The sequence below is a fragment of the Rhyacophila brunnea genome, unplaced genomic scaffold (genome assembly GCF_057557595.1).
Source record: "Rhyacophila brunnea isolate RB1 unplaced genomic scaffold, BYU_Rbru_1.0 scaffold_20, whole genome shotgun sequence".
NCBI lineage: Eukaryota > Metazoa > Arthropoda > Insecta > Trichoptera > Rhyacophilidae > Rhyacophila > Rhyacophila brunnea.
In genome coordinates, this window is record NW_028232860.1 from 23,630,345 (window position 1) to 23,647,023 (window position 16,679).

The following is a 16,679-nucleotide window of genomic DNA, read 5'->3' on the forward strand; positions in this document are numbered from 1 at the left end:
TTTTTCACCATATCTGAAATTGTAATTTTCGCGTAGCTCAGAGGAAATTTGTCATAAGCTATAGCGGTCTTGGGTTCAGAGGCACCATGCCGAGCCAATTTGTCGGCTCTTTCATTTCCTTCTATCCCGGTGTGTCCCCTTATCCACTTGAAGTGTACCTCGGGGTGGCGCCGTCTCAGTATTGCGGACTCACTGTGGATAGAAAAGACAATCGGATTAGTAGACAAGGGATCTCCAATTGCTTGGATTGAGCTTTTGGAGTCCGAATAAATACAAATACTATGGTTTTCGGTGAGCTTTCGTTGGATTGGATCTGAGCCTGCCCACTCCAGAGCGCATTGGATGGCATAGAGTTCAGCCTGCATTACCGTACAATAGCTGGCAAGGCGGTACTTACGAGCCGCTATCTCGCCGCTATTAATTATTAATGTATGCCACAAACCCTGCACCAGTACCGCCATCAATTTTGCTCCCATCCGTGAAAATCGTCATGTTATTGCATTCGTTGCTTTCCAACGTTGCAGGATAAGAAACCACTTCAGAAAATAGTCTAGCCGGGTGTGGCAGCCTTCTATAGTCCACCGGTTTTTCGTAAAGCCTGTCGTCAGGCAGAAAACCTGCGAGGCCCTCCTCGCCCTTCTTAGCTCTGTAAATGAGAGCGATTTGTTTTAAACGTCTTCATTATGATATGACTCAAGGAACCAGGTAGAAGTTACCTGGACTTCAAAGTCAACATGAATAATAAGAGTTTTATTGGTAGGTAAAACTCCTTTCATTATTCGAATTTGACTTTGAAGTCCTTGAGATATCTGTTTGTTATCACCTGGTGTTGGGTATGCCAAATTCCTGAATGTGACAATGATTCATTGACGAGGTATAGACCATCGTGACTTTCAATGTATATGGTTGAATAGAGAAGTCAATGGGTTCTTTTCCCCTTCTGATGGTGGTGTGTCCATCGTTCTCTGGTAGTTGTCGTGAAATCGTCGCTATAGGATTTGTTTCCCGAATAGACCAAATGTCAATTTTACAGGAGACGAAAAACAAATTTCACTGTCGTATATTTTAATATCAGTAGATGTAACAATCATTCTTTCTATACTGTATGATTGCAACATTATCTAAGAATAGATTCCAAGAATAATATACTGGTATAAATCATTAAATGCACAGAAAATGCGTTTTATTTACAAGTACTCACTGTGGATATTCGGGAAATTTTTAGCGTTCTCTTAGAATAATGGATATTCGGGACAAAACATGGACGTTCGGGATTTAAGACCGTAGCGTATTGCTGCACGGCCCACAGATTACTGAGTGGTCAAAAAGTACGCGCCTCAAATGTTATATTTATTTACACGATAATTGTTAATAATTACCTCTACTATTTAAATACTTAATGATCGTAATTATCCAAGTTCGTATGTAACAATAACACGCGGCAATCGCTTTTTTCGGTTTTTTTTTTCGGATTAAGTAATAAAATAGTTTTTAAGTAATTAACTATTTTTTTATTGAACGAATATTTCACAAGATTTAAGAATGTACCATTCTAATAATTGAACATACTTACATATTTTTTTTAAATCACTTCTGAGAAAATATATTATAAGGTATCTACTACTTCAATTACTAACCGACGTCACGGTCATTTCTCCAATATTTTATGATGGTACTTACTCGTACTTGCTAACAATTTTGTATTAATACTTTTTCCAAAAAAAAAAATCTATTTATATATATCTGTATATTATTATATATATATATATATTTCTATAATTGACAATTAAACTTATTACAAACCACCAAATAAATATTATATATTTACTATTGTAAGGAACAACAACACAAAATAATAGCATGTATAAATTAATTACCATTGGCTGCTAATATTAGGTAGGTACCAATATCATAAGTATATAATATCCACCAAATAAATAGTTACTAACATACATATTAAATTAAAATATTAATTATCAGCGCATTCAAAAATAAATAATAGCATCGCCTTTATTTTTATAGAAATACCTAGATTAAAAGTAAAATAAAGACAAACAATGTTTGATTAATAATAATTTGAAATAATAATTATTTTTTACGTCATAGTAGTTGCCGGGTCATACTGTAGAATTCATATAACCGTTGGGATTTTGTGTCATTTATCAAAACAAAATGCAGTTATTTAGGTTGAAATACTCACTTCCACAACTCTATTGTAAGTTCAGGGCGAACTGGTGGTGTATCAGCTATGAATGATCTCTTCAAATTTGATGAATTCACTATTAAAACAATAGTAACGTTAAAAACAATATCAATAAGACGAAATTTGAAAGAAGTCTCCAGACGGCGGAAAAATATGAAAGTGGGCGTGATTGTTTTAGAGCTAGACAGCGTGAATGTGGGAGCGAGATGCACGGCGTGAGCGCGGTTTGATTGGCTAAAGTCATATTCGGGAAATAAACACTCAGCCAGAGATATATTTAGACCGAAATTAACTTGGATATTCAGGTACGAATAGTTGGCCATTCGGGAGAAAACCACGGAGTAATTGTAACTTAACATGGCGTATTCGGGTTTTTTAAAAAAATATCTCTGTTCCTAGATAAAAATATATTGTTTTTATAAATGATTTCGGTAGAGTTCGATAAAAGAAATTGAACTGCATTAAAATGTTGATTTCGACAAAAATGGATATTCGGAAAACAAATCCTATAGCGACGAAATGTCGACTCACTACGCCAGTTACCTCTCTTTAAGATATCATCTATTGGGTATATTTACAGTTTAAGGAAGCCACCACTGAGCGGACACTGCCTGGTGGTTCTTGTACCCCTGCTTCCAACAGTACTGACCTTATCCAATTACCTATAACTGTCCTGGTGGCTGGTTTTGATGATTCTCTTGAAGATATAAATAATTCCGAAATATCCCCACCTTCCCCTCTCCTTGGGTTTGACATGCAGACGAGTTTCCGTAACCAGAATACTGGGTCGATGTTTTGACACGTGGAAGCGCTTAGCTTCCATTCCGATTGACGATGCTTGGCGGTATCTGTATTTGCACCAAACATTGGCCATACAATTATGTGGTCACTTTTATCCACTAATCCATTGTCTACTATTACTGAGTAGTGTGAGGTCATGAACCCTTCGTCCCGATGCGAGATGCAGCCGAGTCCTGCGAGACGTTTCGAATAGGTTGTACTCCACCGGTGTTGTTTTTCCTAAGATGATCTACCACTCGTCCTGGATCCCAAACCGGTGGTTTGACGGGTTTCGTTTTATGTACCGAAATTGCCTGTAACATATTGTGTTGTACTACCACGTTGATGCTGATATCTACAATGATAATCGGTTTGCAAAATGTGGCTATGGCTGACTTATGCACCAGGATGGTGTTGTACGACAAACCCTCCATGTTGTGCATGTAGCCTAGGTATCTGGCCAATTCCATTGGTTGAGGGCTATTATGATCCATTAGGTTCATGTTACCCATGTCATTGTCTTCCATTTGTTCCAAGCTGGTTTGTAAGTTTTTAGAGTCGAAGGCCGCCATCTGGAAGTAAGGAGTGCCCTTTCTTCCGCCATTCAATTTGATGTTATTTCCACCCCACCTAAAATTATCCATAGTTAAAGGGACAGGTCCTGGGTCCTTGGAGGTGGACGGTTGGTCTCCATACCTATTAGTGTCGCATGTAGGTGAGGCATTGTATAAGGAGGTACTATCGCCCTTTTTCGTAAGTCCACTCCCCAAAAGCATTGTTTCCAGCTCGGTGCCACTAGTAAGTAAGTACTTCCCTTTTGCTGAGTTCAGATGCGCTAGGACTCGTGAAAGTATGTTTGGTGGGGAAATATCCACGCCATACATACACGAGTCCTACACTCGGCTCAAGGCGTCGTGAAACAGCGCGCCACTATCTGTAACGTCTCGTGACACATACGTTGCAATGGCATGTGCTGTTTCGCTTGCGAATAAATCCACCTCGGGAACACTCCATCTTTGAAACAGGGGGGTGGTTGCGGTGTTGATGAGGTGCCATTCGGGAATGAGTTGTCTGCGGGAGAGATGATCTGCCACGCAGTTGTAATTTCTGCGGAAGTATTTATTGTGCAGTAAACGAGATTTTGGCTCGACTGGTAAATACTAGTATCTGTCGGCATAGGTTTAGGAGGGTGACAGATTTTGTGCCTCCCTCGTTGTTGATGTATGCCACCACTGTTTTGTTGTCTGTCTGCAGAAGCAGATCTGATCCTATGATTGATTGTACCTGAGATTGAATTGCAAACATTTCCTTCCTGTTGGAATGCCATGCCATGCTAACTGGTCTTGTTCCCACGTACCTGATAGGTGGTGTTCATTCAGTTGGGCTCCCTAGCCTGTGTCGGCTGCGTCTGTCGTCAGGAAGTGATTGATGTGTGTCAACAATGAGGAGCCTATCACCTGGAGCCACCACATGATGTCCTGTTAGGCCTGTGGTGTGATTGTCGTCTATGGCGAGAATGGGACCTCGACAATATTGATGACTGGAGCTTTGTAGCCGTCGGCAATGCAACCTTCCTCATGGAGGTAGGATGCGAAGTTAAGTCGCCCCAGAAGAGATTGGACATGTGCCTGCCGGCGGCCTGGAACGGCGCTCCGGTGCGTTCCGGTCCATTTTGAGCCCTGGATTTGACCCGTTTCTTCTAGAACTCCTGAGTTCTTTAAGTCCTCGATCTCGAGAGTGACCTCTGCTGATTGTTGCGTTTGAAATTCTTTCCGTAAATGTAAAGAAGGACTTACCAATGGTGGTGTCCGCACAAAAGGTATGCGGGCTACGACTATTATTTTTACCAATGTTGGGGGGGGGGGTACACTACGACATCCAGACTCCCCGAAAGTCTCTTAGGCGGCCCCCAATGTTGTTGGTCGTCCAGATGCGGTCACCTTCGCTTAGAGTACGGATCCCTGGTGGAGCCCGTACCTCCGATGGAATTGGGCGTTGTGCCACTCCTTGCCGATCCCCCTGCTGAAATAAGGTGCGTAACGGGGATACCTCAAACATCAGCATCTTAATCGACGCTCGTACGTTGAACTTTTCCTCCTGTAGCAGTTCTGCTTCGCCGTCTGGTGTCCATTGCTTTTAGAATATCCTCCACATGGTCATTCAGATGTTGCGCCATAATCACTGATCACTTAACGTTCGTCTAAGATATTTTTTTTGATAGAATGAACTGTCAGACGTGACATGTAAACAATAAGAAACTCAAATCCAGAATGAAGACAAAAGGATCCCAAACTCCATACATACAAAATGGACGCGCGGGTATGACCAGTAAATAAAAACGGAGGAATGACCAACGACAAGAAAAAGGAAAATAAATTAGTAGAATATAACCTCACGCGAAGAAGAAAGAGAAAACCCTATCTCAAGGACTTCAAAGTCAAATTCGAATAATATAAAATAATATGTAAGTACCTACCTTTGTAAGTAAAAACAACAATACATATTGTAAAGTTGTACCTATTCATATAATTTCTTTTTACCTAAGTAAAACATTATTCATGACAGGCTCAGATTAATGGATATTAGATTTATATAAAAAATCATGAAAATCCAAAAAATGTTTTGTGTTGCCTGAAGATCTTTAGCTTGTTGAATATTATTTCACGCGATAGCCATAAATAGCATAAACAATAAACATACACTGTACCTACTACCAGTGTTGCCAACCGTACTATAATTATAGTACAATACTATAATTTTGATTTCGCAAAAAATGTAAAATACTATAATTTTACGCCAAATATGCCAAAATACTATAATTTTAAAGGATTCAATGCAAAAAATGTTCCTGTACTATATTTTTTACAGAAATACTATAATTTTTATGCCTTTGTACTATAATCAGTACAGAAAAAGATGGCAACACTGCCTACTACTGTCAGTTCTGCCGATATTTAAAATTGTAAAACGAGTGGTCGTTATTGTGATTGAGTTTAAAACATTGTTTCATAATAATATAACCTGTAGGTTTAGAAGTATCAGATTCCGATTTATGTGTATTAGGTGCTTAATAAATTATGACTAATATGGATTCGAAACCGTCGATTGATACGTATCAAAGTATTGCAGAAATAATAGAAACTCACGAAACCAGAAAAAATAATTTGACTCGGATGATATCCTTGGTCCACGATCAAAAGTTTTTGAAGGATGATATAAAATGTGCTTTTGAATCGATACAAAAGATAGCGGCAGATTTAAAAATTGCACAAGAAGAGTTACAGATAACACGAGAATATGCAGAACGTTTCAAAAAACTCGAAACCGTTGCTGAAGACTTGGACGCGGCTTTGGAACATATGGACAATAGCCTTCCTGCGAGATTCAATAAGCTGGCTGCTGTTGAAGAAAATTTTGAAAATAATTTTAATATACAAGATGAAAACGTGAGTATGTTTTTAAACTCTACTGATCCTGACCATTTACTCTATCTCAAATATTATCTTGTAAGCAATAGTAATGTTAATACTATCTAGGTAAAGGTACAGTAGGTAGGTACTTACTTCATATAATCTTTGTCGACACAATCTACTGAAAAACAAACGAAAACCTAACCAACTTGTTTTTGGGTTACAATAGATGGTGTTCAAAAAGATAGGGAATGTCCAACCTTTTTTGTTTTGTTAGGTTTTGATTTATTTCTAGTTCTACAATGACCACGTAAACAATATGGATTATTGTATCTTTATTTTAATATAAATATTCATTCATTTTTACAACCCTTGGTGGGTCTTGGCCTCCTTTAAAAACTTCCTCCATCCTAGACGATCCAGTGCCGACACTCTTCAGTTCCTTCGACCAAGCATTTTTAAATCTTCTGTGGCGCAGTCCAGCCATCTTAATTTTCGGGGGTTGCGTACATAGCCCACCTCCCCGGTATATCCTCTGGCATTCTATCCATGTGGCCTATCATATGCCACATGATCTTTTCGCCCCCATAAAGTCTGTAAAATAATAAGTACTTAATATAAATATAGGTATTAAGGATTATTATTCAATATTAGGTGTTTTATGAGGGTAAAGATCTTTAAAACCCAACTCCACATAATCCTTTTTGGCATTTAACTATAATTCATTTGCACAGCTAATTGGTACCAATATATTTATTTATTCATTAGTAGTTAATGTTCTTTCAAAATATCCATATAACAAAGGTTTCCAAAGAGGGCGCTAAAGGGATCTAGGTGACATATTACTGACCCTAGGGGTGGTAGGGAGCGTTGACAAGCACATGGGCAGTGAGAAATATAGACAAATTGATTGCACCATGGTCAACCTTCGCATTAGTTGTTATTTTAAATTATATTGATTTAATTAATTCATTTAATGGTGAGCAATCTAGTGTGTTTGTGTACAATGTTATCCTCATAATTTATTTTAATAAATACAGGTACCCCACCATTGATATCGGGGGACGTTATGGAGCAAAATTTCGATCACGGGATATTAATTAACAAACATTTTAAAGCAGGAAAACACTTTATTAATAAATTAAATGACAAAATAAATGTTATACATAAAATAAAAGTAATATAACTTTGTAATAAACTGAAAAATAATTACAAGATAAAAAGAACTTTATATATACCTACTTACAACGTTTTTAAATTTTCTGTTGAATCATATAAACTTGACTTGACTAGCTTAAACGATCAAAAAAATTTGTACTTAATAGAAATAATACTGAAATGTCATTTTGACATTCATATTGACTTCCATAATAACGCTTGTATATATTAATAATTTAGTTGCTAGGACCCTAGACCCCTAGCAACCAATAATAGTGGATTGGATTACGGATTTCTTCCGAAATAACTATTCATACAAAACAGAATTAACTGAAAATGAATTCAATTCTACTTAAAGATGGCTAAAAGTATTAAAATAATACATTGGCATCGTGTTCTGATATATTCTAAAAGTTTCAAATGTCTAGCTAGTCGGGAAGTTAGTTAAAAATCGATTGCAAGATTTGTACCAACAACCACCGGATAAATAAGAATACGAGCTAATAAAAACGTTGTAATAACATTAAATTGGTTCCGTGTTGTAAAAAAGAACGCAGTTAATATCCATAATCCAGATTAAACTATTGGTGTAGTTTTCTTTCACCGGTGTTCATAACTTCATTATAATAATTGTGAACGAGTGTGAAAGGTTATACACGTGCGATTCCTTACAAGTTCGGTTGCAAGTTTTATTTCAAAAGCAGCTTTTTGAAATGCAAAAATTACACACGGTACATAAATATTTTGATGAAATTGGTGGAAATATCTTAAATGGTAATGAAAAGGATTAACGTGCAATATTGGAAATAGTGAAACATTTTGAATGTAATACAGTGTTGTTAGATATCCCATTTTACTATTTTTAATTTTTGAAATAGCGAGGGTAATTTTTGGGCAATAAATTTTTTAGCAACAGTAGTTAGTTGTTATCTATTAAGCCTACTGACAATATTGTTCCATGCGGATGAACTGCGTAGGGGTGGAATGCAAATAATGCAACATTTGAGAATAGATTCCATGGAGATGCCAAAATTTTAGCTTACACTGCTTGCAGTGACAACAGCTAATAATATGGCTGTTTGTAAATGTGTATAAAAGACCTGTTTTTATAAATTTTCTTTGCATGTATTATTGCCCACATGGAAATAATAAAATACAATTTTATTTATAGTGAATTTACATAAAATTTTTGACCAGTATGACACTGCCTACCGTTTCATATATTTTTTTAAATTAGTTCTATAATCCTATGTGGATCTGGGCATTTAACAGATTTTTGTTTTACAATAAATGGATATTAGTCACTTGCTCAACCTATTAGGTGCATACTCTGTGTCGAAAAACAACATGCAAATTTTTGACAGATCCGGGATTCGAACCTGGGAACCATGACATAAGCCTGATGCATAGCCGCTCGACCATCATGGGCACATATATATTTTGTAATTTACCCCTCTTCGCCTTAATATGAATCACCCAGTTAGGGTTCCTCAAGATTTTTCAAAATCTCTCAAGTGCTCTGCGAAACAAAAATTGGTTGAGAATCACTGATCTAGCATAAAGAGGTATAGACCCTAATTATACTCAGATGGGTGAATCTTAATTGTACATATTTTAAATTATCAAAATGTACATTTGGATACAGTACTTCTACTACAGCACCTCAATGGCCGCGCGGCTTAAGCGTCGGCCTATAGCGTCGTGGGTCCCAGGTTCGAATCCTGGGTCTGACTGCTACACATATTGTTTTTCAATTTGTGTATGAGTCAGAGTATATCTAATAGGTTGAGCAAGTGGCAGACATCCATTTCTAGGAAAAACAAAATCTGTTAACACAAACCTCCACTCTGTGGAGGCCCATATGATCTTATTAGGATCGGACACGGTCGGGACTTTCCTTTGGACAACCCTTTTCCTCCTGAGTGTCGACCGAATATCTCACAATGAATCCTCATACATCAACAACACACCTTCCCATACACCTGACGACTATTTATGCCGAACAATTATGATGGAAAAATCTTTTAACACAATTTTTATATCAAATTTCAGGTGGACCATGCCAACCTACCGACGACACCTGGTCTTCCAATTAAAAGGCATCTCGACTTTGCTGAGGGTGCCATGATCTGCCAAAGCGCACAAAAAACAATAGTTGATCATGATATCCAATACCTCACCCAATCAGAGTTTATGAAAATACCTGGGTAATATTATAAAAAAAATATTTTAAACTTAATAGACAATTGTCTTTCTAAAGTCAACTACTCCTAACACTCACAAGTCTCTGTATGCCATCTAGTTACCGAAGTCGTAGCCGTCCCGTACTCTGTTTTCCTATTGGAATATTAAACATGATGCGCCTCGTCTATGCTTGGTCATCCATATTTGTCACATGGCCGTCCATCGTTAGGTTTAGATAAATCTGACGACGTCAGGTTCATCAGGCTTGTGGGGATGATGAGGTGTGTAGAGATGAGTCGTCGCTTGGAAGTTTCGAGGAGAGAGTTTATTTATCAATACAAGAATAAATAAATACAATGTGAAAGAGAGTGATAATAATCGCGGGTAAGGATGTACTGATGAGATTGATATTATTGAGAGTTTAATCGGACCGCGAGACTGGACTCGAGTGAATGACGGTTGACTGTGTTGAGTGAATGGATTCGTGATGAGTGGTGAGCTGAGTCACGGACTCGAGATAAGTAACGAGTTATGGATCGTCCTTGCTATTTATACAAATGCAAATTACAAGGGACATTGTCGCAACTAAATAAATCATAATAAACACTATTGATCTGCGTTATGATTGAGGAAATGCTGACGATCGCTTCCGCTACTTTATTTTGTTTTGATAACATAATATAAATATTGAAGTGTGTCACACTTGTTATGCTGAGTGGTATGCATATAGTGCAAAAGATTATGACGCTATTGCTAGATGCCATCCTCGCAGATTGGGCCAAAGATCTTTAGCAAGATTCTGCAGTCAAACACCTTTAACTTCTGGGAATCACTGACAGTTAATGCCCATGTCTATGATCTGTAACATAATATTGGTTGCAACAGTGTTTTATGTAGGCGGACTTTTGTGTTTCTTAAGAGTCTGTAGGATTTAAGGTCTCTATAGATAGACCAGTGGCGAAGGGTGAAGGTAGGCAGTTAAGATTCAACTTAAATAGTGCATACTAAACCTTGTCAGTTAAACATACTTGTTTTCATTGAAATAAGACTACAATGTGTAGATAGTGTTTGTTAGTTTTTAAAATTCAATTAAACCCTGCCTAATCCAAGCCATACTTGATAATAGTCAAAAAATATTCGTTTTTCTATGAAATATCTAGAATTATGTCATTAAACCATACATAATTTCAGATATTTTATAGATAGAATAATATTTTTTATCGATTATGGTTTAGTATAGGTAGGGCTTAAATTAAAAAAAAAACTAACTAACTATGACTGAAAAATGTGCACATTTTTTGTTGGATCGCCCATAGCACACCCATACTATTACTGTTTGGTTTTTCAATTTGTGTTTTTAGTCAGAGTATGGACCCAATAGGTTAAGCAAGTGGCTAACATCCGTTTCTCGTAAAAACAAAAATCTGTTAATGCAAACCTCCACTCCGTGGAGACTCATAATAATGATCCTATTAGGATCGGACATGGTCAAAATAAATAAAAAGATATATTTGGTTTAATGAAACGTCCTTCAAGAAAATTACATTTGAACTTACGAATAATTGAGTTAAGAGAACCAGTCTTAAATTAATAACACTTAACTACAAAATCATGCAAAATTATGATAAGATGCGTTTAGTATGAAACATCATAAACAACACTTCACGGCAGTTTTGCCAGGTGAGTTAATTAGATAAATCCTCGAACTGACATGCTATTGTAACGTTAGCGATACCGCACTGATCAAGCGCGACTTCGCATTAAACTTCTGAAGCACCGCAAGTTCGAACTTTGGGTAAAACACGCGTAGCAATTCAAAGATTCGCCTTTCAGATAACCGTATTATATGCCGAATACATCTATAACATATTGGGGTTATCACGGATCTCGGTGTTATGGAGTTACGTAGATGGAATAGTTCATCTGGGTACTATAAAATAATTTCATCATTTGAATTCTACATGTTTATTTTTTTTCCCCAGTTACATGAGAGGGCGGATAACATATGACATGCTGAACAGTTTTATTGATAAAATCAATAGTTGCGTGAAAGACAAATACGCCCTGCTACGCATGCCGGCATCTTCCGCTAAACGAAGAGCGAATATTGATAAATATAATGTTTATAAAAGACAGGAGTGTCCCAGAACAAAAGGTATTTCCATCCATCTCATTTAATTATGAAAGAAATTTATATTATAGCTCCACCAAGCTGTTCCGGGTAGGAGATGATAAAGCAAAGTTCGCCCTAATGGTGGTCGACCTCCGTTGGGTGATGGCACGATAAGAAGAAGAATTTATATTACTAGCGAGACAGACTGGCGAGAGCCAGCTGGCTCAGCTAGTTTATATTAAATCTATACTATAAAGCAGAAACTTTCACATTGTATAATTATTTGTAACTCGATGACTCCGAAAACGGATTCTGCTGAACATTCCGTGGCTGATATTTAAATCAACTCAAGTAGCCTGTGGTCATTGTGTGGTTTCATTTACATGATATGAGCATTTGAAATTTCTATGCATACACAAGAAAAGACAATGAAATGGAGCAGAAAATTTAAATTTGTTTACGTACCAACCTCATTTTACATTCATCAGTAACCTTGGTAACAGAACGACGACGTTGGTGGAGTCACGACATGTATGTAAGAAGAGGCAGTTCTCCTTTACTTACTGTTTTGAAATATCAACACATCAGTGGTCATTACAAGAATTTCACACAAATAAGTCATACAGATTTTGAGTATGTAATTAATATTTGATTGGACCTAAGGCCGCGGTTAGCGTACAGACGCTCATGCGACTTGCGATGGAGTCTAGACTAATTATCTGCTCCAAATGCTTGGCCTGTCCAAAGTAGGACCGTCCTTTACCAGCGGTTTGAGCCAGTGGCACTTCACCTTTTCAATATAAATATTTATTTAATGTATTTAATGAAATTGAGAACCTGAACAGAGTTGTTTGGATTATAACCAGAAGGTATTATTGTATGATCTTTTTGTAGAATACCCACCTTGTTTGTAAACTTATATCGCTTAACAAATGCACGTTACAAACATTTGGAAGTCTACGCACGTATTCACCTGCACACATTGTTATCAATTAAATGTAGTCTGGGCAGCCCGTATCATACAAATTTATGAGATTTAATCAAAACAACATTCGTCGAGACCACACGGCGTTATTTTTAGTGAAACAAAATCTGTAGACACGTCCACGCTTGCATGTTTGTTTGTGCGTTTGCATACGTTTTCTATTCGTGGCGAAATACAAAAAAGTGCACATTTGTTTAAAATAGTATCTATGAATTGTTTTTATACAAATGTTTGCAAACAATTGATATGCAACTTTAAAACTGTTTATATAATGTTTTTTTTTATTTATCTTGATTTGGGACGTAATTATAATATTATATAAAATCTGGTAAAAGTTAATTACAAATTATTTTATTCAGAATTAAATAGTATAATAAAATAATAAAAGGTTTCGTAGCGCTGCTGATCGCATATGGTTTTGAAAAGAAACATGATGCCTAACGCAATAAAATAAGAAATTTATTGAGTTGAAGTGTCATCGGCATTATTATTATTTTATCAATAACAAAATAATTAAAATATTATAATATTTCATTTTATGTTCTGCATAATTAAAAAAATACACTGGAGCAGGTTATATCATAATATTATGACTTCAATGACGTAATTATAGTAGGTATGTATTTAGTTAAAAATAGACATTTCCGATCCATTCAAAATTACAGTATTTTGGACGTACCTGCTATAATACCTATAGACATTTTTTATATCGTACATAGTACGCGGACCAAAAGCATATGCCAAATAGCTCTAAAAGCTTGGTAACCTACGAGGAATGGTTATCAGCCATTTGGCGAATTCATTGGAACCTTGCTCTGTTACATGTGTTAGGTTACAAGGTTAATGTGCATTTTAAATCTAAAATCGTAAATAAATTTCATCAGTGTACCTATATCAGTGGCGGGTTTAGAGACTTGAAAGGCCGAGTCACTGACTGATGTTGAGGCTCCCCACAATAAAGAATACTACCAACGTACCTAATAAAAATAACAATGTATCTATTTCCCTATCCAATTATTATTGAAGATGACCAGTGATGACACATAATATTGGTGGTTTATTTTTTGTATGTACACGTACGTGTGAGTTGGAGGAATTCTGCATCTCTGCATTCGACATCTTCAGGCAATATGTAGGTAATCTTGACTCAATAGGTAGGTAATAAGTTTTTACCTACTTTGTTGTATTAATTTTATTATATAAGATATAATTAACTTCATTTGTTGACATTTGTTGTTTATTTACCATTGGTGATTGCGCATAGTGCCTGAAGATGCCGTAAGTCAAAAACCGGGTCGCAAAAAACGACTCAAATGGAATACATAGTACAAAACTTAAATGCATTAGATTATTTATACCTGTACATATTTAAAAAAAAACCTAAAGTATAGGTACATGCTAAATGGAATACATAGTACAAAACTTAAATGCATTTGATTATTTATACCTGTACATATTTAAAAAAAACTTAAAGTATAGGTACATGCTAGTGTAATTTATAATAATATGGGCTTAGTAGGTATTTTCCTTCAAATAAAAATGAATAGCAAACTAAGACGCGCGTAAAACACAAACTATTTTGTGATCCAAAAGATTCATAGCAGCGGCTAACCTAACGCTACCGATTGCAGACGCTTTTCGAAGTCGTGGAAAGGAAGGGCGAGGGGAACAGTCAATTTTGTTTGACACACCGCTAGTTAGCCGCTCGAAACGCTGCAAATTCGACGAGCGGCCAGACTGTCTACCGCTCACTCTCCGCGCTTTCATGGTGGTCCCCATACATTTTTTGGCTCCGCTCGACCTGGCCGCTTGTAGGCTAGCCACGGGCTAATATTGAGAGAAGAAGCACTAGGTTTCGAGAAGCAGCATCATTGCAAGATAGATTAGCTGTTACCTTAAGATATTTGGCTACTGGGGAGTCTTTCACAAGTTTGCAGTATCTTTTTCACATATCTAAACAGGCCAGGCCATCAGCACAATTGTTCCGGAAGTCAGTTAGGCGATTATCGATGGATTGAAAGAACATGTCATGATAATTTATATTATATACTTATTTATTTCCTGAAAAAATATATGGAACCAAATCATTTATATTCATATCCAAGTACATATACTACAAGGAGAGTAATTATAAGTTTCCAAAGGTGTAAAAATGTATAACACTATCGAAGTATTTTCACTGTTCGCTGCGGGTAACGGGTGTCACTTTTAACATCCACGAGCGACTGTGAGTCTCCTTTTGATTCGCAGCAAAAATTGACAAACGGTAGATAGCTGCGAGCGCGCCTTGAGCTGCTCGCAGCGGGCTCATCAACTAATTATTTGGCGTCCATACTAGTTACTGTATCTGCAACGGTCACAATTATGGCTTGCTAATGAGTACCCAGCTTATGAGCAGTTGCAATTTTTAGCTTTCATCATTTTCAAAAAAATGTTATCAATTTTAGTAAAAAAACATCTATTTCACAAGTTAATATTATTGTATTGTTCCTGAAAAACATATAAACTTTTCTGCATTTTCATCCACTCTTTCAATGCATTGATTTTTAAATTAAGATCGGAGAACGATAGAACATACTTCAAACACCTTCCTTGTATTGAAGGACTATCAAAAATACTACGATGGCTGACACATTTATTGTTATGGGGCTTATTTTTTTCCAGGTAAGAGGTTCATAACACAAGATGACTTGAAGGAAGTAATGGGAGGAAAGTTGGACAAGCACACTCTCAACTTGCTTCCGATGTTACGGCACACTTCCAGACTGCAGGAAGTCCGAGAAGGCGGAATTATCCGATACTTGGCATTGACAAATTGATTACTAAGATTATTTAGAAAATTTATTGCTCAAAACCCAGCATAATTATTGTTATATTTAAAATTACGTTATTCAGTCTATTATTATGTACCAATATTATAAGCAAAGGCCTTCAGGATAGGGCAATAGTAAATAATATCAATTATTCATTATTGATAATTTTTTATCTACAATTAACATAATTATTTTTGTACAAAAAATGTCTGCAAAACTTCACCTTGGGGTCGAAATACACCAGACGCGAAACGAAGTCGATAATGACAGGTAAATTAAGACCAGTATCGGCAGATTGTCATTTTCACACGATTCATTCTTTGAATACAGTTGTGTTTTTTTGGTTAGTATCGATTACGTTTTACAGCTGTTGTGTCTCTGCCTTAAAGTATAAGTATACAGGGTGTATTTATCTTATTATTGTGTAACAACATACTTTGTCAGTAATTTATTATTTAAGAAAAAGAAAATGTGTATATTGTTCAAATCTATAAAATACCTATTATTAATATCTCAATAAATATTTTCTATTTAAACATAAATATTTTTCTGTGATCCACCGTATTATGTATACCAGAGGCGAAGGATGGGAGTAGGCTGTTAAGATCCGACATAAATAGTGCACACTGAATTTTGTCAGACATACGTCTTTGTTTTTATTGAACTAAGACTACAATATACAGATGGTGTCAGTCATAAAGTCAAAAATCAATTAAACTGCATAAACGAAACCATAATAGTTTTGGTATGCTATGGGCATAATATGCTGGGCTAGTACGCACTCTTTCATACATACTTATTTCTTTTCGTTGAATTAAGAATACATAGGTGTCGCTGAGTTTCAAAACCAGCTATAACACTTTTTTGAAATAATTAAGATATATATATATCGTTAGATTCGTTATTAAAATCTCTACATGAAAATTTTATCGCCTCTTTCAAAAGCCGCTACGATTAACTGTCATTTATGAAACAAAATCAATGTGTCTATCAAATACCGCTATAACACTACTGAAACATTCAAAAACCTTTT

At 36.2% G+C, this 16,679-nt stretch overlaps 1 protein-coding gene across 1 annotated transcript; it reads left to right on the plus strand.

The window, feature by feature from the left end:
• The first annotated feature begins 5,936 nt into the window (after positions 1–5,936).
• On the plus strand, positions 5,937–16,142 carry LOC147071424 (SKA complex subunit 1-like). Its single transcript, XM_085948207.1, has 4 exons — positions 5,937–6,429; positions 9,604–9,758; positions 11,718–11,890; positions 15,498–16,142. Exons 1-4 carry the CDS (start codon positions 6,061–6,063, stop codon positions 15,650–15,652), a joined length of 852 nt encoding a protein of 283 aa, XP_085804333.1. The 5' UTR covers positions 5,937–6,060; the 3' UTR covers positions 15,653–16,142.
• The last annotated feature ends 537 nt before the right edge of the window (positions 16,143–16,679 follow it).

What these genes read in the sequence shown, in the direction of transcription:
- LOC147071424 (XM_085948207.1), top strand. Translation starts at nt 6,061, where the DNA reads ATGACTAATATGGATTCGAAACCGTCGATTGATACGTATCAAAGTATT. An exon ending in TTAATATACAAGATGAAAAC is followed by an intron (nt 6,430 to 9,603) that starts GTGAGTATGTTT and finishes ATCAAATTTCAG; the next exon opens with GTGGACCATGCCAACCTACC. An exon ending in GGAGTGTCCCAGAACAAAAG is followed by an intron (nt 11,891 to 15,497) that starts GTATTTCCATCC and finishes ATTTTTTTCCAG; the next exon opens with GTAAGAGGTTCATAACACAA.